Here is a 26,235-nt window from a genome sequence, read left to right on the forward strand (position 1 = left end):
AGAGCATGTGATTATAATCCCTGGGGAGTATAGTGAGATAACAATCCCTAGAGTGATACAGCCGTTCTCCCCCACAAATGAGATGAGACTCTATGTTGAGGGTAAGCAGAAATGTGTTTATTGGTAGCCACACTGACCTTATATGCAGGTCCCCATGCAAGGGGCACTCCCCCTGGACCTGAGAGTAGACTACAGTAAAAACATACAAACGATTACATTGCCTCTCGGGTCCAGGACACTCCCACATAAAACAAGATAATCCCTCCTATATGCCTGGGAGATAATTACTTGAGTACACAAATATTTAATTAAATTATCTCTCAGTACAAGGAACATGCAATACAACAACACCCCAAAAGCACCCCTAAAACACATGGAAACCCCACAAAAGCCCCTGACAGCCCCGATCTGGGGGACAAACATATCAAAAACATCACCCAGATCAGTTCAGGGGTTCGGGATTTCCATGGAAGTCATAATTTTGACCGATTGTGCACATGGTCCTATGCCCAAAACAGTTCCAGAGAATTTAGGTCCAACAGTCGGTTTCTCTTTATGGAGTACAAAAGTACATAAATCACATACGTTTTTAAAGGGCCCATAGTCTTTTGGCAGGAGGCTGGCAAGTAGGCCCCTCCAAGAACACGTGGCAGATGTATTTTTGCCACAGTCTTATTTAAACATTGTGCCATTTTTGGTGTTTGCTTTTTGTGGTTTTTCCACCCATTCACAAAATTTAGACCAAAACTTTAGGTAAAAATGCACCCAGAACTGTCTGAATTGGTAATTTTCATAGCATGTCTATTTTGTCTGAAATGTTAAAAGTGATTTCTTATTTCCACACAACTCATTGTTAAGTGATAAAGCCTTTGTGAAGTAAGGCGATTTATATAAGACTTGCAAAACGAGTAGCCCTTTTATTTGGAAATAAGCCCATTGAGATACCTGTTAATTGATTTAATTTACATACACAGACACACTCTAAATGAAATATATGCATTATCAAATAGGAGTAAATTATTTTGAAAACATACCTGAGATATGAGTGTATCACATGCAGAGGACAAGCCTATAGCAATAGATGAACCCGATATATTTGTGATCTTAAAAACAAGATTTTAAGAGATTAACATTTATGAGACATTATGCATTTTTTTCGTTATTTTTTTTAATTTTATTTCATTCTCTGAATTAACAATATCCAAGCATATTTGACAATGATATTCATATACTGTATGTTGTACACACATAATTATCATCAAACATTAGTATGAAATTGTTAAATATAAATAACTAACTAATAGAATAAAACATACAGTGAATTCAATATTACCGGTAAGTTATGTTATATATTCTGTCCCCTCCTTCCCACCTCTTGTTGCTGTCGATATAGAAGTTGCCGCTCTGTTTTTTCTAACCTTGATTTTATATCTTATACTGTATTATTCTGCCCAGGTTTCAGCTTGTCTAGATACATTCCCAAAGTTTCATATTGCCTCTGGTTGGTCCACCTTCCTCTCTCCATTTTTATTTGGTAGAGTAACTGTACCTCTACTTCAGACCAATGAAGAATATTTGGTGTATTCCAATGTCTAGTATTTGTACTTTTTGCTGCCATCATCATATGAATCATGAAATCTCGTTTGTACTTTCAAATTATGAAATTCCAGTTTAGTAGGAAGATTTCTGGACTAAAGGTTAGATTTACATTAACAATAGGATAATATTTTTTCTTATCATCTCCCAAAAAAGGTCTAAGGGTAGTCAGATCCACCACAAATGAAGGAAATCTCCCCTATAATTTCCACATCACCAGCATATGTCTGATACTGTTGGATACATTTTGGCCAATATCGAGGGCACTATATACCACCTATTCATGACCTTGTAGTGTGTTTATGCTATATTTAAGCAATGTACTATTTTGTTAACATAATTTAAAGAGTAAACACAATCTTTCTTTTCTATTGGTACATTTAAGTCATGTTGCCGTTTTACTATAGATTTTATAGTACCCACTCCCTTTAATTCTTCTACTAATTTCCTACAATGGGTAAGTGATTTACTATGATCTTTTTTCTTAAGCAAATGCATTAATCCATCTATCTGATCATTTTCCCCTTAATATTTATATATCCTTTCACTCTTAAGAAATTGAAGATCTCTCTGTCTGGTAGATCGTATATATATTTTAGTTGATCAAGACATAATTTCATTATGAGCAAATACATTGTCTATTCTATATATACCCAGTTCTTTCCAAATATCTAACTGTATATTTTTAATATTGAATTTGAGAATTTCTATTTGGTTTTGAACAATTACTTTGTTTTTCAGACCCAATCTGTTTTTAAACTTATTCCTGTTTTGAATTAAGTCAATTATAACTTTTGATGGCACTGATTTTGCCTGTTTCTTACTTTTCTCTTTCCTCTCGTCTATAGAAACGGTTTTCCAGAACAGGGATCTAAGATTATAACCATTTGATAAAAACTGTTTGATTTTATACCACTTTTCTTTATTAGAGTTTTCCATTTGTTGGTTTTAATATCATAGTTTTAATATTTATTCTTGGCGGTTTACCTTGCCATACTTTAGATGGTGCTACCTAAAAATCTCACTAAAATCTTTTGGACTTGATGGACTTATTTTAGATGCTATTATGGCACTGTATACGACCCCGACAGCAAGGGTGGTGGGCAATGGGTTCAGCTATGGGTGGTTTCCATTGAAAAATGGTACTAGACAGGGCTGCCCATTGTTCCTATTGTTGTGTATAATGACTGAGGAACCACTTGCAATCGCTATAAGGGAAAATTAAGACATAAAAGGCTTTGAATTCTATCAGACACAACTCCAAGGTAAATTTATATGCGGATGATGTGATTTTAACTCTCCAAGATCCAATAAATTCTATGATATGATTCAGGATATAAACTGAATCTTGAGAATTCAGTTGCTTTTGAGAAATATACACCAGAGGATGAAAAAAAAATGCCTTGATAGACAATGTGGCTTCAAGTGGGCCACACACTCTTTAAACTATCTTGGTATTCAATTGAGTACAGATGTTAAAGAAATTATTGAACTAAGTTTTTTACCCCTATTAAAACAAACTAATAAAAATCTGATGTAATGGAAAAATAACACAATTTCTTGGTGGTGTAGGGTAAACATATTGAAAGCTTATATTCTGTCTAGATGGATTTATCTTTTTAGATTATTCCCCCTTAATATACCAATAGGCTGGCTAAAAATCATACAGGCAGCATTTTTTTGTTGTTTTTATAGATATAGAATTAAATAACAGTGACAGCAACATATTTTCATGTAAAATTATTTTAAAACGACCTAAACACAACTGAAACTCGAGCAGCATTACTAACTTCACATATTAAAGATCCAGCTTGCAGAGTATTCACCAAGTTCAGTAAAAAGATGGAAAGACAGAAAGAAAGATGATTTACTTTGCATTAGGATGTCCTTCTAAGAAGTAAACAAGGAAATACACCAGAAATACACAACATTTGTTGAACAATACAGATCAGGGAATACATGGGACACTAAAGAATAATCAGAATGTAAACAAAGAACACACAGATTTATATTTTTTTAAGTCTTGTATCAGGAACCAAAATATAAAATTAAAACTATATGGGTCTTATTTACACCTGTACTAACCCCTATTTGTGAAAATATTTTTAACTTGTATCTGAAATTCTTTGTATATAATAAGCATCACTCAGGCACTCTCCCTTTACCCCATAATAATTACACTTCCATTAATACACTTTAGTCGATGGCACTTTAGCAGCATATCCCTTAAAGTGTGTATATTCTCTGTAATATTCAAGTCTTATATACAGAGTACAATATACAGAGTACAGTACTTAAATAATTTAGCACTGTAGTACTTGAATACAAATGTTGTAATATGCACTTTATTCACATATAGCACTTGTCCAATTACATGCACTTTACTAAAGCACTGTTTTATAGCTACATTTATTACTACTTTTTTGGTAGCAGAGTTTATTATATGGTATGTATAACTATGCACTTTATTACAATCAATTGAGCACTTAAAATATTAATTTGGTGATAAAATATCAGTTTACTGTTCCCTTAGGACTTTGACCATAACGTCTGGTATGAAACTTAAGATTTACTAGACATTATACTATGGTTGTACAGATAAATAGTTTGGTCCATTTTTTTGTAGATTTCCAGCTGGTGGGTGCGTTCCGGTTGCCATGGAGTTGCACCGAAGCCCGATCAACAGGTAGGCGGTTCTTTCTTAGCTTAGAGAAGCTAATCTCCCGACAGCATTTGTACACGTAAGGGTAGCCAATGGCCACGATGTGTCATTGGTTGCCCTAGTAACATGATATCGCCAGAAAGCTCTAATTGATTCCTGTCCTAATCTCAGACAGGGTCTGGACTCTGGGGCTTCGCGCATGCTGATCAATTGGCAGAACAGGGAACAGCTGATTTGGTGAGTACCCTTTTGGTCGTCCTATATAAAGCCCCTTACTGTGATGTATGCTTTGTATGTCCTTGTATGATGAAAGTTAAGTTCAAGTGCTGAAACGTTGACTTGAAGTCGCTTGAATAAAGAAAGACGATTTGAAAAGCCTAGAGTGCTGATCATTTTTTTGAAATAGTTTACATAAAAAAAAAGTTGCTCTTTTGTCGGTGACCAAAGAAAAGCATACATTTGAGGAGAATCTCTGGAAGCCATTTAAAGCAGCACTGTCATGGCTGCATCCGGGGTTTTTTTTAACCCACCTCCTGAGTCCACTACATTTAATTGTCACCCTAGTCACTCTCAAATGCCCCATATGCCCCATATTACCAATTTTTACATCTTAGTTTTGTTCCAGGACTGAGGTCCTGGGCGTCATCATCTTTGTGTGGGCAGATGAAGGCCCTGTGGGTGGGCGGTGGGTGGGGACCCTAAATGACAATAAGAGGGAGACCTATTGTCTCCCCCCGTACCCCACCCATAAGCGTGGCGGGTGGGGACCCTAAAAGACAATAGGGGGAATCCTATTGTCCTTCCCCTGGCCCCCACCCATGGGCAACGGGTGTGGGCTAAATAAAATATATTCCCCCTCCCCAGGTGACTAGAGGTCCCCAAGCCCCAAGTCATCCCCCCACCCAAAAAAAATAAACTAAAACCCTACCTACCCCCCGTACCCTAAAAATAAAATCCCGACGCTAAAAAAAATAATCCATCTTCACCCAGCGAGGGCACAGCACAGACTGAGCTCAGCAGGTCAGGGAAAGGCTTATAAAGCCTTCCCACAATCTGCAATTTGACTCAGAGCGCTCTGTTTAGATGGTTTAAGGTAACTAGTGAGCCTTACAGGTAACCAATCAGGTAAGGCTCATGAGTCCCCACCCCCCGCTAGGTAATAGATGCCCCACCATGGGGCAATTTATTGGAGGGCGGATTTTTTACAACAGTGAGCAGCCACAGGCTTTCAAACTGACGTAAATGTACCGAATGTTGTCCTAACACGAATGGACAAACTGTTCTCATTCTGTTAGGACGAAATTAGGTAGTTACGCCAGCGTCCTGTCTAAATGACAGGATGTTCGGGAATAGTGACAGCAGACATCGCAAGATCACGTAGGAAAGGGTGAGTATTGTGGGAAAAGTTCTTTGACCCACAGGAAGTGGGTTAGAGCGGGTCAAGCATAGCAAAAATACATAAGGCAAAATAGTCCCTACTTTGTCTTATGTTTTAACGCAAACTAGATTAGATAGGAAGAACTGAAAACAGATCCAAAGAGAGGGAGAGAAGAGGAAGTGATTAGGGAAAGATAAGTTAAGAATGACAGTGCCGATTTAAGAAGTATCATAGTTAGCATGTTATCTCCCATGTTAAAATTACTGTAAGACCCACTGATATTGGGGAACTGTGATGTAGAGGTAGGCACTGGTCTTAACTCAATATACAGGTACTGAATTTCCATATTTGTTTGCTAAGACAGCCAATTTTGAGTGACATTAAAAAATATTATTTTTTGTGTGTGCTCACGCTGTTCATAAATATAAACATTATTTTAAATGTCAATTATTTGTGTTGAATATTCATCTTATAAAATTGTAAAATGCTATGGAAAGAGTTGGAGCAATATAATGCTAATAATAATAGTAATATAAATTCCTTCATCAAATAATTTTAAATAAATAAATTTGACATTCAAACATTTTATCTTGCTAAAATGTTGGTTGTTTCCTCTGGTATCTGCTCATAGGGTTATAAACATGCCTTCATGACCTATTCTTTCTTACAATGTATATTAGCCAGTTTGTAACTCTGTTCTATTGAATAACAGTGAAGAATAGCTGCTAAATTATAAAAAATAATAAATAATTATAAACTTTAATATCTTCAAAAACAAGCCCATGTTTCCCCCAACAATATGAAGTGTGAGTTCATTAACATAGAGGAAACATAATAATCTGCTATAATAAGTGTATCACAGTGACAAGCATTTTTGAAAACAGTTTCAATTTCAACAATTTTAGAAAACAATTTTTCTAGACAGTAAAGCCTACTACAATACACAAAATGATTTATGGGGAATCCTTTGTTGTGGTTAAACATTCTCTAGTAAGCTTGTAATACTTGTTTTGAAAGACCAAAGAACAAATGGCATTTTCATTCAAAAACCTTAGGAGTCTTATCACAAAACAAAACTAAGCTATTATCATTTTTTTTTTTTTTTTATATTTTGTTTATTTTTTGTTACAGTGTTTCAAAAACGGATTATACAAGAGATAAACAGTGTAAACATTCTACATTTTTCTATTTTAGCCAGAGTTCACAAAGAAGGCAACATTATACCCATATCTTGGTATACAAGTTACATACATGGGGGGAAGGGGCATAGTATGGCAGCAGAGTTAAGGAGCTTACAACCAGGTTTTCGTCTGGTGAATATATAGATATTCTGAATCTGGCTAATTTGGTTACCATGTGTGACTGAGGGGAAAGAGGGGGGATGATAACCGGTATTGGTGTGAAAGGGGTGAAAGTGGGGGGGGGGTCGAGATACTGCATCTGAGTGCGAAAGTGTTGTGGACAGCATGTGCAGCAAGTAGGTCTCCATAGGGAGTGGGACCTACTTGCTGCACATGCTGTTTCTATTAGTTTCTATTAGTGATTGTACCTGTCTCCAGAAAGTGTTCAGTACTGGGCATTTCCAGAATATATGGCTCAGAGTACCCACTTGCCTACAGCAGCGCCAACATATCTGCTGTGCACCTGGGTATATTAGGGCCAATCGCTGAGGAGTGAGGTACCACCTCATCCAGAGTTTATAAACCGTTTCCACATGATCTAGGCAGTGCGTGACTTTATTTACAAGTGCCATTGCTGCTAACCATCTGACCACATCTAGTGTACAACTAAGCTCAGTTTCCCACTGCACCACGTACCCTAACTTATCTGGTTTGTCCACCTCTAACAGTTTGCGGTAGCATAGGGAGAGTGGTTTTGCATGGATTCTGAGGTTGTGACATAGTGAGTCAAACATATTAGGCACTCGAATATCAGGCACCACATGAGCGACGTCCTGTAATATGTGCGTGATGCGTAAATAGTTAAAGAGCTCCCTACCAGGGAAGAGGAATGTCTGCTGAAGTTCGGGGAATTGCCTTTTTCCCGTGTCCTCCATGAGTTGCAATATTTTCACTATCCCTCTCTCTGTCCATTTGTCTAGAGCCATGTTGTGTGTGAGGTACTGTAGTCTAGTCAGGAGGGCGTATCTAATCATAGGACGGGTAAGCATTTTTGGTGCCCACCGTTGCCATGTACGGAGGGCTGTGCAGGCCAGTGTGTTGAGGCTGTGACTTGGGTGGGACCCAGAGTAGGTCCAATAGATTGTGTGGTGCGATAAATGCGGATTCTAGTTGGTACCATAGGGGGCGTCTTGGGGTCAGCAATAAGCATGCAGTTTAGGACAAGTTTGTAGCTAAATAATATTTGGTAATGTTGGGTACTACCACACCCCCACAACCCAGGTTATGCTCGCTGTGGAAACCCTTGGCAGCTTCTTTTTCCAAATATGCGCATTTAACAGGTGCTGGAATCATTGCAGTGACGACTTTAGTAGCTCAATGGGGAGGGCTCTGAAGAGAAATAGTATTTGTGGGAGTATGATCATTTTGACGGCATTCACCCGACCCAACCAAGAGGTGTTTTTGGCCCCCCAGCTCTCCAGCAGTGCCTCTGTTTTAGTCAATAATTTGTCATGATTGTGTCGTAGTGGGAGGTGTTGCGAGGGTGCTCGTTGTGTGCCCTGGTAGGAGAGAGTGTCTTTTCTCCAGTCAAAGGGGTGTTGGGCTTGGAGGGTGGTGAGGTGGGAGAGGGCCATGTTCAGAGGTAGCACATGGGTTTTTGCCACATTATTTTTGTAGTAGGACACTCGGCCATAGTCGTGGAGTAGGCTCAGGAGGTGACTCAAAGAGTCTGTCAGGTTGGTCAGGAATAGGAGGATGTCATCAGCAAAGGCGGCTATTTTTTGGGGACCTAGTTGCGAAGGGACACCTGCTCCTGTTTGATTTTGTGTATCAAAGGTTCTAATACTAGGATAAAAATGACAGGTGATAAGGGGCATCCCTGTCGTGTACCATTTGTAAAGCCGGAGCTCATGACCGTGGCCTTCGGGGAGGGAATTTTTCAGGGAATCCAAACCTGCAGAGGACCTCCGTCATGTAGCCCCAATGGAGCCGGTCAAAGGCTTTTTCTGCGTCTAGAGCCATTAACAGTCCCTGCGTCCTATTCACGGCCATGAGCTCCATTGCATCCAGTACCCTCCTGGCATTGTCCTCTACTTGACGTTCTGGGACGAAGCCCGATTGTTCTGGGGAGACAAGCGTGCATAAGAGGGGGAGTATTCTGTTAGCTAGGACCTTGGCAAATAGTTTTGTGTCTTCATGAGTAATGAAATAGGGTGGTAATTTGCGCAAAGTTCCATGGGTTTGCCTGGTTTTGGGATTTGGGATTATGGTAGCCTGTAGCATTTCGGGGGTATGGAGCCTGTCTCCATGATATTGTTAAACAGGGAAGTCATGTGTGGGAGCAGTAGGTCTTCATAATAGTGGGTGGAGAAACCGTCCAGGCCTAGGGTTTGTGTCTTGGGGTGTCTTTGGAAAGTGCTTTGGAGATTTCCTTGGGAGTGATTGGGATATTAAGTAGTGAGGCTTGGTCGCTGGAGAGCTGGGGGAGCCCCACTCCACCTAGGAAGGCGGCCATCTCCTGCAGGGATGGCTGGTGTTGGAGGGGGTCCTCTGCGAGGTTATAAAGTGCACCATAGAATGTCGCAAACTCGTCTATCATCATTTTGGGGTTTGTCAGTTTTGTTCCTGCACTATCCACTAAGTATGGTATCCGCATCTGAGAAGTTTTTTCTTTCAATTGGGCGGCTAGTAGGCTCCCTGCCCTGTTCCCCTGTCTGTAATTATCACTCTTGAGCTTGCGGAGAGCTCTCTCCACTCGCTGAAGTTGATGAGTTTCTAAGGCAGCCCTGATCTTATTAACTTCCCATCTGTGTGTGTCCGTGGGTGAGGATTTGTGGAGATCCTCAGCTAGCTTCAAGTCCCTGAGTAGTGCGGTAGTAGTTTCTGCAAATTTGTGTCGCAATGTCGCTCTCTTTTTTAATCAATACCCCTCGTATCACTGCCTTATGGGCTAGCCATATCACTTTGTCCTGGCACTGATTTTCTGCAAAGTAGCTCGCTATGGTTTTCCTCACCTCTGCAGCCTGTACAGCGTGGTCTATGAGCGACTCATTGAGATGCCATTTTCCTCATCCCCTGACCGGCTGTAGTGTGGTAAATGAGGACAGCATGGGGGCGTGGTCCGAACAGATAATAGGGTCGATAGTAACCTTGGTCAATGTGTCCAAGGTTTTCATGTCTAAGAGGCACGTGTCTATCCCCACTGCACTGGGGGGGTAACACTGCAGGCGTGGGTCTCGGTAGGAGGCAGGGGGGTAGTGGTCTAGGTTCAGTGGTGGCCTACAAGGTCAAAGGGGATCCATTTTCCTAGATCAGGCATGAGGGGGACACCATATGGCGCCTCCCACCCCACCGCATCGAGCGGCCTCATCACAGCGTTTGGTGGGGGGTACAGCTGGTATCATGGTGAGGTGGGCTGCGCCGCCAGGTGGTTGAAGGGTCCCTGAGTGGGTCCTGACAGAGATGCCATGGCATGCCAGTAGGCAGCCCCGGGCCACATGGGGACCTGTTTAAACGTGTCATCAGAGAAGGGAGGCCAGCCGGATGGCTGGAGTATGTTGCATAAGGCAATAAGTTATGATGTACAATATTTAGGGCAGCTGCGTCCCCACTATGAGGGCTTGTGGGTCGGCACCTATTACCCTGCATACGCACGTGGGGTAAATTCTCATAACATCTTTTCCCCAAAAAGGAGGGCAAATCCACCATGCAGGGCCCCAAGAGGTCTAGTATCTGAGATCAGAATGTCCGTTGCAGGATGGAGATGCGCGGCAGTCCGGTCAGTTCTTTTTTTGAAGTTTGGTCCACTCCTGGGCCACTTGTCTTGAGGAAGCAGGGGTGCCGGTTGCCGCTCGGGCCCCGGTCCGGGTCATCCTATTTCGTTAGGGATCCATTTCTCCAGATTAACAGTTTCGTGGGGAAGCCCCAGTGGTAGGGAATCTTGTGGTTTCTGAGGTATTTTGTTACGTTTATAAAGTCTCTTCTCTGAGCCATTGTCATGAGGGCCAAATCCACATACAGAGAGATACCGTCATAGCCAGTTGGCATTGCTGTGGTTTGGCATTGCGCTGTGAGTATGGCCTCCTTGGCACTGAAGTAATGAAGCCTTGTGACAATGTCTCTGGGTATATCTTGTGCCAGGTTAGCAGGTTTGGGTACTCTGTGTGCCCTGTCCAAGCAGAGGTCTGCTAGCTCCAGGGTCGGCTGTATGGCTTTAAAGAGTTGTTGGAGGTACCCTGGGAGGTCTGCTCCGGAGACAGTTTCAGGGACCCCATGCACCCAGATGTTGTTGCGGCATGACCGATCCTCTAGGTCCGCCAGTTTAACTGTGAGGCGCGCTTGCTCTTCTTCTAATTTGCGGACCTTCTCCAGAATGCCATCGTTGGCAAGTCAGAGATCATCCGTTTTTTCCTCTAGGGCGTTTAAGCGGCTTCCCACCTTGTGTACCTCTCTGCAGATGTCGTTGACCGCCAGCTGGAGATCCTCCTTCATAAAGGAGCATATCCGCCATTCTCTTCTCCGACATGGTCCCAGGAGGAGGCTGCGTGGTCTCAGTCGGAAAGGTGGAGTATTATCAGTGAGACAGATAGTCGCAACAAACAAGACCCAGTGGAGCGCTAATTTAGCATAACTTACCCTTATATAAAGGGATACAAATCAATTTATGAGAATATCTGGAGAGAAAGAAAGAAATGGGAACAATGGTGTAGTATGTATGGACTCAATGATCTTAGAAAAGACTTAAACTGTGGCAAACTCACATGGTTTAGAGCCTGAGAAGGATAGGCGCAAGACACAACCGCTGAGGTATTTTAAAGCAAATACCAAGCTTCTTCTATAGCTGTTATCAAATACTAATAAGGGGGGGGACCTAAGGTCCTCCCCCCTGGCCCCCACCCCTGAGCGGCGGGTGGGGGCCCTAAATACTAAAAAGGGGGGTACCAATGGGTGGGGGGACCTATTGTCCTCCCCCCCGGCCCCCACCCCTGAGCGGCGGGTGGGGGCCCTGAAAAAAAAACTACCTCCCCCCAGGTGACTAGGGGTCCCCAAACCCCTAGTCACACTCTCCCCCCTAAAAAAAATAATATCCCCTACCTACTCCCCTCACCCTAAAAATAATGAGGGGGGGGACCTTTAACTAAGTACCTGTAAAAAAACATAAAACTTACCATTCGATGTTTTCTTTCTTCTAAAATCTTTTTTTTTCAGCCCCCAAAAAGGCCAAATAAAAACCATAATAACCGGCGCAAAAAAAAAAAAAAAAAAAACGAGCGCAAAAAAAAAATCCATCTTCACCCATGGAGGGCTCGGTGCAGACTGAGCTCTGTAGGGCGGGGAAGGCTTATAAAGCCTTGCCCCACCCTGCAATTAGACTCAGAGCACTCTGATTGGTGGGTTTAAGCCATCCAATCAGAGTGCTCTGATAGGTAAATGAAGAGACTGACAGGTAAGTCTCTACATTTACCTGTCACAGCACTCTGATTGGTTGGTTTGAAATCCACCAATCAGAGTGCTCTGTGTCATTTTACACAGCGTGGGAAAGTTCTTTGGAATTTTCCCACGCTGTGTAATTTGACTCATAACTCTCTGATTGGTTACTTAATCCACCAATCAGAGTGTTATGAGTCAAATTACACAGCGTGGAAAAATTCCAAAGAACTTTCCCACGCTGTGTAAAATGACACAGAGCACTCTGATTGGTGGATTTCAAACCAACCAATCAGAGTGCTGTGACAGGTAAATGTAGAGACTTACCTGTCAGTCTCTTCATTTACCTGTCAGAGCACTCTGATTGGATGGCTTAAACCCACCAATCAGAGTGCTCTGAGCCTAATTGCAGGGCGGGGCAAGGCTTTATAAGCCTTCCCCCGCCCTGCAGAGCTCAGTTTGCGCGGAGCCCTCGCCGGGTTAAGATGGATTTTTTTTTGCGCTCGTTTTTATTTTTTTTATTTTTATTCCGTCGGTTATTATGGTTTTATTTGGCCTTTTTTGGGGCTGAAAAAAGAAGATTTTAGAAGAAAGAAAACATTGAATGGTAAGTTTTTTTGTTTTTTTTACAGGTACTTAGTTAAAGGTCCCCCCCCTCATTATTTTTAGGGTGAGGGGGGTAGGTAGGGGGTTAATTTTTTTGGGGGGGAGGGGGTGACTAGGGGTTTGGGGACCTTAGGTCCCCCCCTTTTTAGTATTTAGGGCCCCCACCCGCTGCTCAGGGGTGGGGGCAAGGGGGGAGGACCTTAGGTCCCCCCTTTTTAGTATTTAGGGCCCCCACCCGCCGCTCAGGGGTGGGGGCCAGAGGGGAGGACATTAGGTCCCCCCCATTATGATTTATGGCCCCCACCCACCGCGCAGGGGTGGGGGCCGGGGGGGAGAACAGTAGGTCCCCCCCCTCATTATTTTTATGGCCCCCACCACGCAGGGGTGGGGATGGGGGGAGGACCTTAGGCCCCCCCTCATTATCTTTATGGCCCCCACCCACCGCTCAAGGGTGGGGGCCCGGGGGGAGGGCAGAAGGTCCCCTCCCCATTGTAATTTATGGCCCCCACCCGTAGCACAGGGGTGGGGGCCAATAGGTTGTTTTTTTTGTGTGTTTTTTTTTTTTACAGTGAGCAGCCACTGGCTGCTCACTGCTTACTAGACATGTCCCTACTCGCGGTATAGGGAGTAGGGGCACAATTTACTAATACTAAGTAATCTTTACTTAGTATTAGTAAATGTGGCTGAAAGTCCAATTTAGGTATTTCAGCCTTTTAGTAGATAACTCCCTGATACCGTGGGAATTAGGGAGTTATCTACTAAGCGGCTGCAAGATGCAGCCACGGATCGGAGTTTGCATGCCACAGTCCAGGTGTTAGTCCCCTTGAAACAACTTTTCCATCACTATTGTGGCCAGAAAGAGTCCCTGTGGGTTTTAAAATTCGCCTGCCTATTGAAGTCTATGGCGGTTCGCCCGGTTCATTTGCCGAAATTCGCGTTCGCCATTCGCAAACCGAAAATTTTATGTTCGCGACATCACTAGAAAGCACCTGCATTTACTTTACCATTATATTGGTGTAAAAGATAACACACTAGGACCCGGTCCATTGTCTCTTCTCTCCTTTCTCTTAGTATTGGATAACAGCTATAGAAGAAGCTTAGTATTTGCTTTAAAATACCTCAGCGTTTGTGTCTTGAGCCTATCCTTCTCAGGCTCTAAACCATGTGAGTTTGCCACAGTTTAAGTCTTTTTCTAAGATCATTGAGTCCATACATACTACACCATTGTTCACATTTATTTCTTTCTCTCCAGATATTCTCATAAATTGATTTGTATCCCTTACTATAAGGGTAAGTTATGCTAAATTAGTGCTCCACTGGGTCTTGTTTGTTGCGACTATCTGTCTCACTGATAATACTCCACCTTTCTGCATGTAACTGTGTTAAGGTTAGAGGTACCTACACGTGTGTTGAGCTGCTTACTGGATTGAGGTTCTTTATCACATTATATCTGAGCACCTATATTGCAAGGTTTATTTGTATTTTTGCGTGGTCTCAGTGTCTGATACTTGATCTGAGGCAGGCATTGGTGAGTGGGAGCCGCCGCCATCTTGTTCCGGCCCCGTTTTGTCCTGTCTGCCTTGGCGGAAGAAATCCGATGCTGTGCTTTAGGGTGTGCCATCATGTAAGGTGAGGTCTCCCCATGCCTGAGCTGCTGTTCGGGGTAGTTTCAGGTCCAAGTGCTGCAGTTTTTTTGTCGCTTTAGGCCTTTACAAGCACAGAGCTTTTACACCATGCGACTGTTCCATAAGACCGGAAGTCCCGCCCCCCCAGCAGTCATCTTTTGAATGCATGTGAACAGTCCAATAAAATATTTTTTTCCCCAGGCACGTTATTTTACACAGCACAAGCATAAGGCAGTTGCAAAAATACACTAATTTTTAAAAAGTGACCTTACCTTAACCACACTACAAATGGTTTTATAGATGGAAAGTCACCTCCATTTATCCAACAATAAATTATATACGGGGCAGGGCCTGCCCGCTGAGCCAAGTGGAAGCGGACTCGAGATGCTCCTGCACCACTGGGCACATTACCCATCTTATCAGCCTTCCGCTACCTCCAAGCGACCCAAAAAGGCACTTACCGGAGTGGTGACAGCAGGGGCTACTAGTGGATACCAAAAAATGCAGCGCAACTCGCAGCTAACGCCGCAGCAAAGCCCAATGCCTACCAGCATGGTTGGCGTAAGGGAGACGCCCGCTCTCCTATCCCCTATAACAACTACAAGCCTGACTCTGGGCCCTCGATCCCCCCCTATGGACTGGTAGGGGTCATCCTGGTCCTCCATGGGCTGTGCCGATGTCCCCAAACGAGCAGTGCTGTAACTAAGATGGCGGAAAGTGCCGCAGAGCGTCTTGACTCATGAATAGAGCCTGACATGAATAGAGCCTGACAATATCTTCTGGAGAAAGCTAGAAGGGCGGCAGAGGGCCATGCAAGCTCCGTTCCAGAACACACCACAGACGCTACCCTCTCGCACCCGCTATAGAGGGTAACCTGGCAAAGCAACACGCTCCAGAAAATGGCACCCAGTAGAAGACACTGCATCCTGCTGACAGGGAAACCCACACGATGGCACCTGCATGTGACTACCGCTCCGTGCAAAAAGCAAACAGCCTTGCCCAGGCATGCCAGCACTGCACAGCTCAACTCAAGCGCCTCGAAGGGCCTGCTCTCAGAGCCCCACTGGGCTCGGCCAACAACGACGACCATCCCTGCTAACCTCATGGCATGCCTCCACTTCTGGAAGCAGAAGACCCTGTCTTTGGGACACCCAGAGCTGGGATCTAGGTCGGATGGGTCCCTGTGTGGGCTGCAGAGCGGGAGGGAGATTCGAGATGACATAGGCTGAATTGGACTCTCATGGACATGAGGCCTTTGACTTGCAGCCCCCTGAACAGCCTCATTCAAAGAGGGCAACATGGCCAAACCGCTCTCATGAGACCAAAACATGAAACCCTGTTGATATTTATGCATTCTCATCTTCATTCATCTAATGTTAGCAATGTTGGTGAAGTTAACTCTTGTTCTTTAATGATGTGCACAGCCACGTACTGTCTTAGTTAGGCTTGCTTGACATAACCTTATACAGTAGTATATCACTAATCTCTTATGCACATTAGCATATCTTATTAAGACCACTTATATCGTCAGTTAGCGTAAACTGTTTTGACACCACTCTCACCACTGACATATCTATAAAGCTTGTTTCATTATCCTGTTCCTAATCTGCATCTACTAACTCAAAATTGTGTCTTTACCTAATGCCATGAAACTGTAACTCTCAGCACTACAAAAAATAAAAATAAAGATTGACAAAATAAATAATATACATATATTAAGGTACAGTATATACCAACTGTAATGCTAAAGGAGGAAAATAGGAAAGGGATACAAAATGCCCAATAATGTTACTTTTTTCAGTTGTTATTACATCAATTTGTATTTGCCCTTCAATGAGGCTTTCAACATAAAACATTTTTCAGGAATGAGTCTCATTTCTCTAATCAGTGAAACATTATTTAAAATGGAATTGTCACTCGGGATTTACACAGCTGAATGAAATATCAACTATAACTTGTGCTAACCTTTTTTCATAAAGGTGCTCTGTTTTTGTAACTATATTAAAGATTCAGCAACTGGATAAGGCAGAGTTTGTCACCAAAAGACAGGTTTCCAAAAACATTATTCATGCACTAAACATCATATTTTCAGAATTGGATGAGTTTTTATCATATAGGGTGTATGGTGAGAATGCTTAACTCGCCATGCCGTGAGTGGGGGCATGTTTGCTAGACATCAATCAGCCAGTGGCTGTTTGCTGTAATAAAATACGGTAATAGTGACTGGAAAGTTATTGCCCATTCATTAGTATAGTACCCCCATGCTTAAATTTAAAGAATGGGGGTGGACAGATCACTCTCCACCCCCTTGCTCCCAAGGTTTTTAATAACATTATGAAGTGTGGGGACATGGTGTCCCCCTGGGCATCCATGGTGAGACTCTGCATGAATAATAATATGGAGGTAGAAATCGTTTCCCTCTCAGTCCCATGCATGGGCTGTGGATGGGGGCTCTAACATTAATAATTGGGTAGGCCTAATGTAGAGTTTATTTTCACTTGGGGTGTGGAGGGCCCAGAGTTGCTAGAAGCGTGGAATCCCTAGTCACTGGACACACACACTAAATGACAATGGCATGTCTACCTACCCTTTCTATATTTATTTAGAGCACCTACCCACCGCCCATGACTGACAGTGAAGTAAGGTAGAAGCACCCAGTTGCAGGATAAAGAGGTGTGGCTTTCTACATTTAATTTTAATTCTCCACACGCTACTGATATAGACAGTATTTGTTACATAAAGGGAAACGTCAACAGAATATTACAATTTCTGGGAGGGAAATGACAGATTCAATTTAGCAGTATATGCTATTTAGAATGTAATCATTTAAAATATGTTCGATGGGCTTCTTCCATTAAAATCACATAATACCATGATTAAAAAGAACAGCCTGTCTACCAGTATGCAATATACATTACACTCACATTTAGAAGCAATATGCAAAATAACTTTATTTAACTAGACATCCTTGATTATAAATTATATCAGTGTACATGGTTATGGAATCAGGACTATACTCTCATTATGAGTGCAATTGAAAATCAAAATGTAACAAGGTAATTTATACTTACAGCTACAGCAAGTGTCACAGAGTCCAGCTCAATTTTTCCCAAATGTCCACAAAAAATGATGCTCACCAAATTAATGAGGAAAAACATCAACTGGGAAATGAACTGAAATTTAGAAGGATAAAAATATGTCAGTGTGTAGAATAAATATTGAAATATTAACATTTTCAGACATGCCTGGATATTTTCTATATTACCTTAATCATGAAAATACTACATTATATTTTTTTAAGTAGTTATTTGCATGTTTAAAGCCACAAAACAGCAATAGAGAAAGATTGCTTGCATAAGAAGATACAGATACACACAAACATACTCACATACTGACACACACACATACATACATACTGACAAACAGACATACAGACATACAAACAGACATACATACATACATACACATAAATACATACTCACATACATACATACATAATGGCATACATACATACAGACATAAAGATAGATATATACATACACAGATAGATACATACATACATACATACATACTGACATGCATACTGACATACATACACACATACATACTGATAGATATATACATACATACATACTGATACACACACACAGACATGCATGCATACATACATGCTGATAGATATATACATACAGACTGACATACACAGACATACATACATACATACTGACATATATACATCCTGACACACACACAGATAGATACATACACACATACATATTGACATACACACACACACATACTGATATACATACACACATACATACTGATATACATACACACATACATACTGATAGATATAAACATACACACACACACATACATACATACTGACATACATACTGACAAACAGAGATACATACATGCAGACACATACATATACACACACACACCTCATTTATCAGCCACCCTCCTCTTCCTTACCTTTTCGTTGCAGGAGGGTGGCTGGGGATGATGGGAGTCTCTCCCTCCACACGGAGTAAGCTGGGAGGAAGTGACCGGCCATCACTTCCTCCCAGCAGCACTTGCGGTGCAGCCGAAATTTTTTTTAAAGGGGCCCGGTCGCGCTATTACACGGCCGCAGTGCTGACCGGGCCCCTGAAGATATAGGGCCCATGTAGTGGCCCTAAATGCTTGGGTCACCTGATGGGCCCTGGTGCAGATGCACCTGCGGCATTTTCGCTGCTCCATGTGGTGCCTGGGCGGCCAGGCCCCCCAGGGCTGCCGCGCCCGTGACAACCATTATGGTTGTCACCCCCTTATAGCGGCCCTGGGCATTGTATAATAACATCCCACATGATAAAGGACTATCAGGTGTTGCTTATTTTCTTGCCAAATCTGAAACCTTCAACGAACAGGAACCAACTTTTATTCTCACTCTGCTCAGTTTTGTACTTACACACAATTACTTTACATTTAATGGGAAGTACTACCTACAGCTAAGAGGCACAGCCATGGGGTCGTGCACCCAGTTATGCCAAATTATTTTTGGGATGGTGGGACGATACTATTGTGCACACCAGTACAAACACCAAATTCACTACATCTACTATACTATATATACAAATGGTATAGGTATATAGATGATGTCTTAAATTTTTGGTCTGGTTCTTTTGCACTGTTTGAAGAAATGATGGACATACTCAATAAGAATGTAATAAATTTGAAACTCACTTATGTCATCGACGAGAGGGAATTAGTCTTACTACAACTTTATTCAGGAAACCTACGGCCACCAATAGTTTGTTACATTGGCACAGCTCTCTCCCCTACCATCTAAAGGCTAACATTCCATACGGCCAATATTTAAGAGCAAAGAGGAACTGCTCCAACCAGGATGATTTTTAAAAAGAAGCCAAGGAACTCAGAAGTAGATTTAAAAGCCTTGGCTATGCAAACAGGATTCTTAAGAAATCCTACCAATGAACCAAAGCGGTAGATAGGTCTGAAAGTCTACACAGACCGCCTAGGAATACCTCTATATCCCCAGGTATAACAAGATTTATAGGCTCATATGAAAAAAAGCACTGGGACATGGCACAACAGGTTTTCAATAGAAAATGGCCAGTATTGCATTATGATCCATCTCTTAAAAACACTATTGCCAGCCAACCCTCAATGACCTACAGAAAGGGAAGGAATTTGGCAGATAACTTAACACACAGCCATTTGAAACCAGTACAAACAGCATCCACATGGCTCCAATCTTCCAAAAGTCTCTCTAAGTGTGGATATTGTAAAGCCTGTGACTTTATTCTACCTACAAAATCGGTTTTAAATAAAAGAACATCCAAGGAGATCATTATTAATGCATTTGTTAACTGTAGCTCCACCCATGTAACTTACCTTATAACATGTGAGTGCGGTTTACAATATATCGGTAAAACATATTAGCAACTACGACGAAGAATACTACAACACATCCAGGGGTCAAGTCCTGGGGAATATGTGTGGGAACTCACCCAAGAATCACCCCCACCACCCCCCCCCCTTCCCCAACAAAAAATACACTTGTGTATATATATATATATATATATATATATTTTTTTTTTTTTTTTTTTTTTTGTTCGGGGCCATCATAGTAATGAGAACGTATATACCTACGTAGCATATAGAATATTTATAGTAAAGTTGGTTGAGAGTGTGCCAAAACCAATGAACGTGGTAGGCTGGTAAATAAAGTGGGCAAAAGTATGATGCCAAATAATATTTATATAAACATAGTGCAAAGGAAATATACCTCAAGAAGACAATGCTACAAAAAGCGGTCCTCATCTGACACAGGTTGAGGTATATATACTGAGAACACAGAGGACTTCCACAGTCCCTTAATTAACTTAATTACATGAACCGGTATATCTTGGCTAGAAGCAGTAGACGCCTCCCCTATCCGAAAACAATGTCCCGAATAGTGACTAGCGTGTTACCCTTGGTGAGTAAGCAAAAGGCATATGAATTTAGCGGTAGTCAGAACAGCACCGTGCAGAATGAACAGAGGTGTCTGTGGGTGTTGTGATAGAGTGAGTAGGAAGGAATTTCAAGACCTTCACCGGGCACCATTTATTGTGTGTGGACTGTCTTTCTGAATGCATTTTAAGAATGGTTTTGATTGGGTAGGCTGATAAAAGCTCTGGTTATCAGGGAATAGTGAGCATATGATGTTGAATGCCGGTGAGATAAAGCTTGATGGTATTATGTGACAGCCTGAGCTTAAGGTGGCAAAAAGTTGAAAATGCTACCAAAGATGCGACTTGAAACAGCTGACCCTGAGAATGGTACCGCCTAAATGTCTTTATACAAAGTGAAAGCCCTATTGTAGGACAGGCGTGTGTTATCTGACAGGGCCAGGCAAGTAAAACGGAGAATATGCCCCACCAATGGCTCAATCCATGACTAGTTCCTGGAATAGAAGGGCGGCAGTTGCTACTGGTGAGGCCGTGGGTAGTGACTTTCTGAATGCCTGGACTTGAAATCGAGACAATCTGAAAGCAAAACAGAAATTCTGAGTAACAATGGAATGATGACCTTGACCATAAAGCTGTCACAATAGTTTACCATTCCGTGTGGTTAAGAAAGTCTACCACATGTTTAGGTCTGCCGTGGCTTGGTTTCTAGGGACAGCCCCTGATCATCATGTGGAAGTGTGGAAAAAGCAAAGTGGTCTGAGATGAAAGCACAGCCTGCGGTATGATGCATTTGGCAAAATTTAAGGAACCTGGCAGGGATTGTAGTTCCTTGCGGTGCATGTACAAAGCAGGAGGTGGTAATTGGTGGTGTTGCGACTGATCCCTATTTGTCTTGTGGTAACTTGTTGGCATGGATGCCGAGTCAAGTTGTATGCCCAGGAATGTAATGATAGTGTCTGGTTCTTCGGTGCCCTTAGGGGATACTGGGACACCCAAGTGTTCAGACGTACTAATGGCTTCCTTGAAGCTTCTAGAGGGAAAGGTGTTCCCTTTGACCAACAAGAAGTCATCTCGGGAGAGTATGACTGTGGGGCATCTGGATATGTTTAACCACAACCAGCAAAGAGTTAAACAAATACATTGAAAATTTTGGGCTGCTCTTGACCCGAAAGTTAAGCGGGAATAGAACTATTAACTGCTGCTCATTAATGCCATGTAAGTTCCAGAGTGTAGGGTGGATTGGTAGCCGTCTAAAATGTGCTTGTGATATCAGTATTACTTAACCAGGCTCCAACCCCTGCAATGAGTGATAGCTGTAACGGTATGAACAATGGTGGCATACTGTAAGGAAAACTCCTCGGAGGGTATGAGGGAGTTGAGACTTGGGGTAGTCAAGGCGTGAGGTGCAGATAATTCTATGATCAGTTACTGTGTGAGGGAAGATTCCCTGTGACCATCCCAATGGGATTGCGCCATGCTGTAAATGGTGGATATCGGAGAGGCCCATGTAGAAATCTGCCATTTCTTGGGCCATGAGAGTAAAGCCGGCTGCTGGATGCTACTGCGCTGAATGCAAGTTAGGGCATTCCAGATTCCCCAAAAGTATATGGCAATACCTGTACGGAAGCCTTTTAAAAATTGGAGATTAGGAAATCCACTAAATGTCTGGAAGGGTGATGAGTCAGAAGGTACTGGAATGCATAATATGTTTACAGATGTGAAGTAAGGTTTAGGGTACCTTTATTGGGACACATGGTTTGTTTCTGGTAGTTCTCTACATTCTACCCGAGGTGCTAGTGCCTATAACATAAAAACGTGATTGTCCGCTGTGTTGGGACAAAATTGTCATGTGGGTAGTGGAAGAGCAGAATGTACAAGCTGGTGTTTTAAGACCTGCAAAGTGTATGCAGAATATCTCTGTATGCAGTTGCTCCAGTTGATTCTGGAATTGGGAGAGAGCGCCGGATGCTTGGCTAAAAAAAAGACTTATGGAAGTTATAACAGCTGAACCACCATTTTTGTTGCCTAGGTCTACCAGTTTGTGTATATACAGGTCAATTCTTCCTTCTGTTAGGGGTACACAGAACAAATTACATCACTATAAATACCAATTGCCAACTCAGGGATAGTCACCTACCTATTTAACTGTGAATGCCTGGGTTTGACCACCACAGATAAATCTACTTACTCATAAGTATCATATGGGCAGAGTTAATGTCCTGATCATCAGTGTAGATGACTGGACCACCCAGGTGAGTATCAGTAGCTACCGATTGTACTGTAGCGGTAGGCCCGGCCTTAGTAAGGGCTGTGGTGACAGACACGAGCTGCCCCAGCCTGTCGCACACTTTGCTCATGGAATTCATGAGTGATATTAACATGGGATGTATGTTACCCGAATTGGTATGCTGGTGCCTCTGGGTAGGGGATTTGTCACCTCCTTAGCACGGTTGTAATACGCGGAATTTCCGAGGATCTGATCGATGCTGGACTAGCAACATCTCCAAGTGGAAGTGTGTTGACTCTAGCTGAAGTGTTGGGTAGAGAGAAATCCTTACCACCTTCTTGATACGTACTAAACTAAATAACATGAAGATAGCCATTATTATATGAAACAACAGGGTGCTAGTGCTGGCTTGCTAGCTAAAGCCACATGGCGAAAGAATTAATCCTTTGTTTGGTGACAGGTGAGACCCTGCTAGTTGCCAAGTGGCTTGAGAGGCTCTATCTATGCGTTGGCACGAGGGGATTTTGTGGCCACCAGACGTAGTGGTAGGATGTTGGCATCTCGATGACTGTAAGCAGAGAAAGGGGAAGGGAGTGACAGGTGAGGCCCTCTCTATATTACCATGCAAGGCAGCTAGCTCACGAGTGGCCCGATGGGTGTTTGCCTCCGAGCGTTGAGGCAGGGTGTTGGCCTCGCGGGACCACTATACGACAGGCGTAGATGCCAAGTAAAGGGAAATACCTATTGGAAACATATAGTCCCTAATTGCCAGTATGCTAAGGATATACCCAGGGGAAACAGAAAATGTATGCATATACCACTTGAGCAGGTGTATGAATAGATACCCTTACTGATTGTAAGGTTTTTTTTTTTTTTTTTTAAGGAAGTGTTATGCATAGTTATAATTACAGTAGGGATGTTATGAGGGAATAACCATATGTCTGAGAAGCTTGTAGTATACCGTTTGACAGATAGGAGTCAGTATAAAAGCAAAAATGCTGTAGTTCGATTGTTTGCTCAAGAAATAAAAGACAAGTCTGAGAAGCCTGTAGTACACCAAATGACCAGTAGGGGTCAGTGTGTAGGAGAAAATGCAGTTGTTTGTTGGTTTGTACATGAAATACAATAATGTCTGAGATACCTGTAGTATACTGATTGACCGGTAGGGGTCAGTGTAGGCAAAAATGCAGTGGTTCGTTGGTTTGAACATGAAATGCAATAATGTCTGAGAAGCCTGTAGTACACCGAATGACCAGAAGGGGCCAGAGGGTAGGTGAAAAATGCAGTGGTTCGTTGGTTTGTACATGAAATGCAAAACATGCCTGAGAAGCTTGTAGTACACCAAATGACCGGTAGGGTTCAGTGTGTAGGAGTCAGGGTGTAGGAGAAAATGCAGTGGTTTGTTGGTTTGTACATGAAATGCAATAATGTCTGAGATGCCTGTAGTATACGGATTAACCGGTAGGGGTCAGTGTAGGCAAAAATGCAGTGGTTCGTTAGTTTGAACATGAAATCCAATAATGTCTAAGAAGCCTGTAGTACACCGAATGGCCGGTAGGGGTCAGTATGTAGGTGGAAATGCAGTGGTTCGTTGGTTTGTATATGAAATGCAATAATGTCTGAGAAGCCTGTAATTCACCGAATGACCGGTAGGGTTCAGTGTGTAGGCGAAAATGCAATCCATAATGCAGTAGTTGTAATATGCAGGAGACCCTTAGATTGCAGAGATAGAGGAGTGTCAACAACCAACGAGTTGCTGCAGTGGAGAAAAGTGTACAAAATGTACAAATTATCCCCCACTAAAACATTAAATAGGACAATATTACTCTGACAAAGGCTGTTTTAAGCCATATGTATATATCTTCCCCCACTGCAGGGCAGCCTCATCACTTACAACAAGATGCCATTAAATACAAATCTATTGCTATGTCACAATACACACAGTTAGCTACAGAGGACCGCAAATGTTATGTACCAGTAGCCACATAGTAACTTATGTTGCAAGAGTCATTTATATTCTTCAAAACTGACATATGATTTCTTATCGTTCGTTGAGATGAAGAGGCAATTGTGCACCAATGTTGTATAAATGTATACATTCACTCATACTTTTGGTCATGGGCTAAATACTATTCAGCTTATTTCCTTGCTTTGTGTTATTTCCTTCTATTGAATTAACCCCTTCAGGACGGAGTCAATAGTGCACGTTCTGATCAAAACAAAACATAAACAAAAACTGGAATTTGCGCTACATGTCTGTTCAACCGTAATTCACCGCTGTCACATTAAAAGCACCCACACTTATTATATATCATTTTGTTCAGGATAAACAGGGCTTTAATTTATCATTAACTATTCATATATGGAACATAATTTATTATGAATAAAATTTTAAAAAAATGTGAGAAAATAAGATTGTCTTTAAAATGTGTATTTCCGTCTGACATTTTAGCTGTGAATGTCAAAAAAATTCACATATTTGTAATCAGCGATGTCTCACGAGTACAACGGTAACTTTCCAAAACACCATAAAACCTGTTAATGGGGGTCATTAACAGGTTTTATGGTGTTTTGGAAAGTTACAGGGTCAAAATATAGAAATTTGCCAGATTAGTAATGTTACCTTTGAGACGGTGTGGTAGCCCAGGAATGAGAATTAACCCCATAATGGCATACCATTTAAAAAAGTAGACTACCCAAGGTATTGAAAGTGGGGTATGTTTAGTCTTTTTTAGTAGCCACTTAGTCACAAACACTGGCTAAAGTTAGCGTTCATATTTGTTTTTGTGTGAAAAAAGCAAAAAACTAATATTTGGCCAGTGTTTGTGACTAAGTGGCTACTAAGAAAGACTGGACATACCCCACTTGCAATACCTTGGGTTGTCTACTTTTGCAACTGGTGTGCCATCATGGGGGTAATTCTCATTCCTGGGCTACCATACGCTTTCAAAGGCAACATAACCAATCTGGCAAATTTCAATGTAAAAAAAAAAATGAAATGCAAGCCTTATATGTGACTCTCTAACTTTCCAAAACACCATAAAACCTGTACATGGGGGGTACTGTTATTCTCGGGAGACTTCACTAAACACAAATATTAGTGTTTTAAAACAGTAAAACATATTACAACAATAATATAGTCCATAAAAGTGCCGTTCATTTGTAAAAAATGCAAAAAACGTCCCTTTTACTTAAAATATCATCGTTGTAAAACAATTTACTAGTTTGAAACACTAATATTTGAGTTCAGCAAAGTCTCCCGAGTAAAACCGTACCCCCTATGTACAGATTTTATGGTGTCTTGGAGAGTTACAGGGTCAAATATAGTGCTTGCGAATTAAATTCTCTGCACTTTCTCCCTGTGTTGTCAGGCATGTCAATCAAATTTTAATTAATCAAATCACATAATTATGTTAAAAGATTACTTAAATATACATGTAGAATTTTAATATATATGCATTTATAGGTATTGAAATTCTATGTGTATACTAATGTAATCTTTTATGTAATTATATGTATTTGTGTTTATATATATATTTGCGGTTATTTGTATTTTATATATAGATAGATATATATAGAAGGTCATTCTAAGTGTATTTTATTACCAATATATATATATATATTAATAAC

The 26,235-nt window shown here is 41.8% G+C and overlaps 1 protein-coding gene across 1 annotated transcript in view; it reads right to left on the reverse strand.

The window, feature by feature from the left end:
• LOC134612727 (multidrug and toxin extrusion protein 2-like) overlaps positions 1-26,235 on the reverse strand; it is a 149,062-nt gene that overhangs the window by 103,922 nt on the left and 18,905 nt on the right. The window contains exons 2-3 of the mRNA XM_063457156.1: positions 17,487-17,588; positions 1,035-1,103 (exon numbers count right to left, since the gene is read on the reverse strand). Coding sequence (XP_063313226.1) covers positions 1,035-1,103; positions 17,487-17,588 — 171 coding nt within the window. The remainder of the gene's footprint in view (positions 1-1,034; positions 1,104-17,486; positions 17,589-26,235) is intronic.

The sequence above is a fragment of the Pelobates fuscus genome, chromosome 1, assembly GCF_036172605.1.
Source record: "Pelobates fuscus isolate aPelFus1 chromosome 1, aPelFus1.pri, whole genome shotgun sequence".
Taxonomy (NCBI): Eukaryota; Metazoa; Chordata; class Amphibia; order Anura; family Pelobatidae; genus Pelobates; species Pelobates fuscus.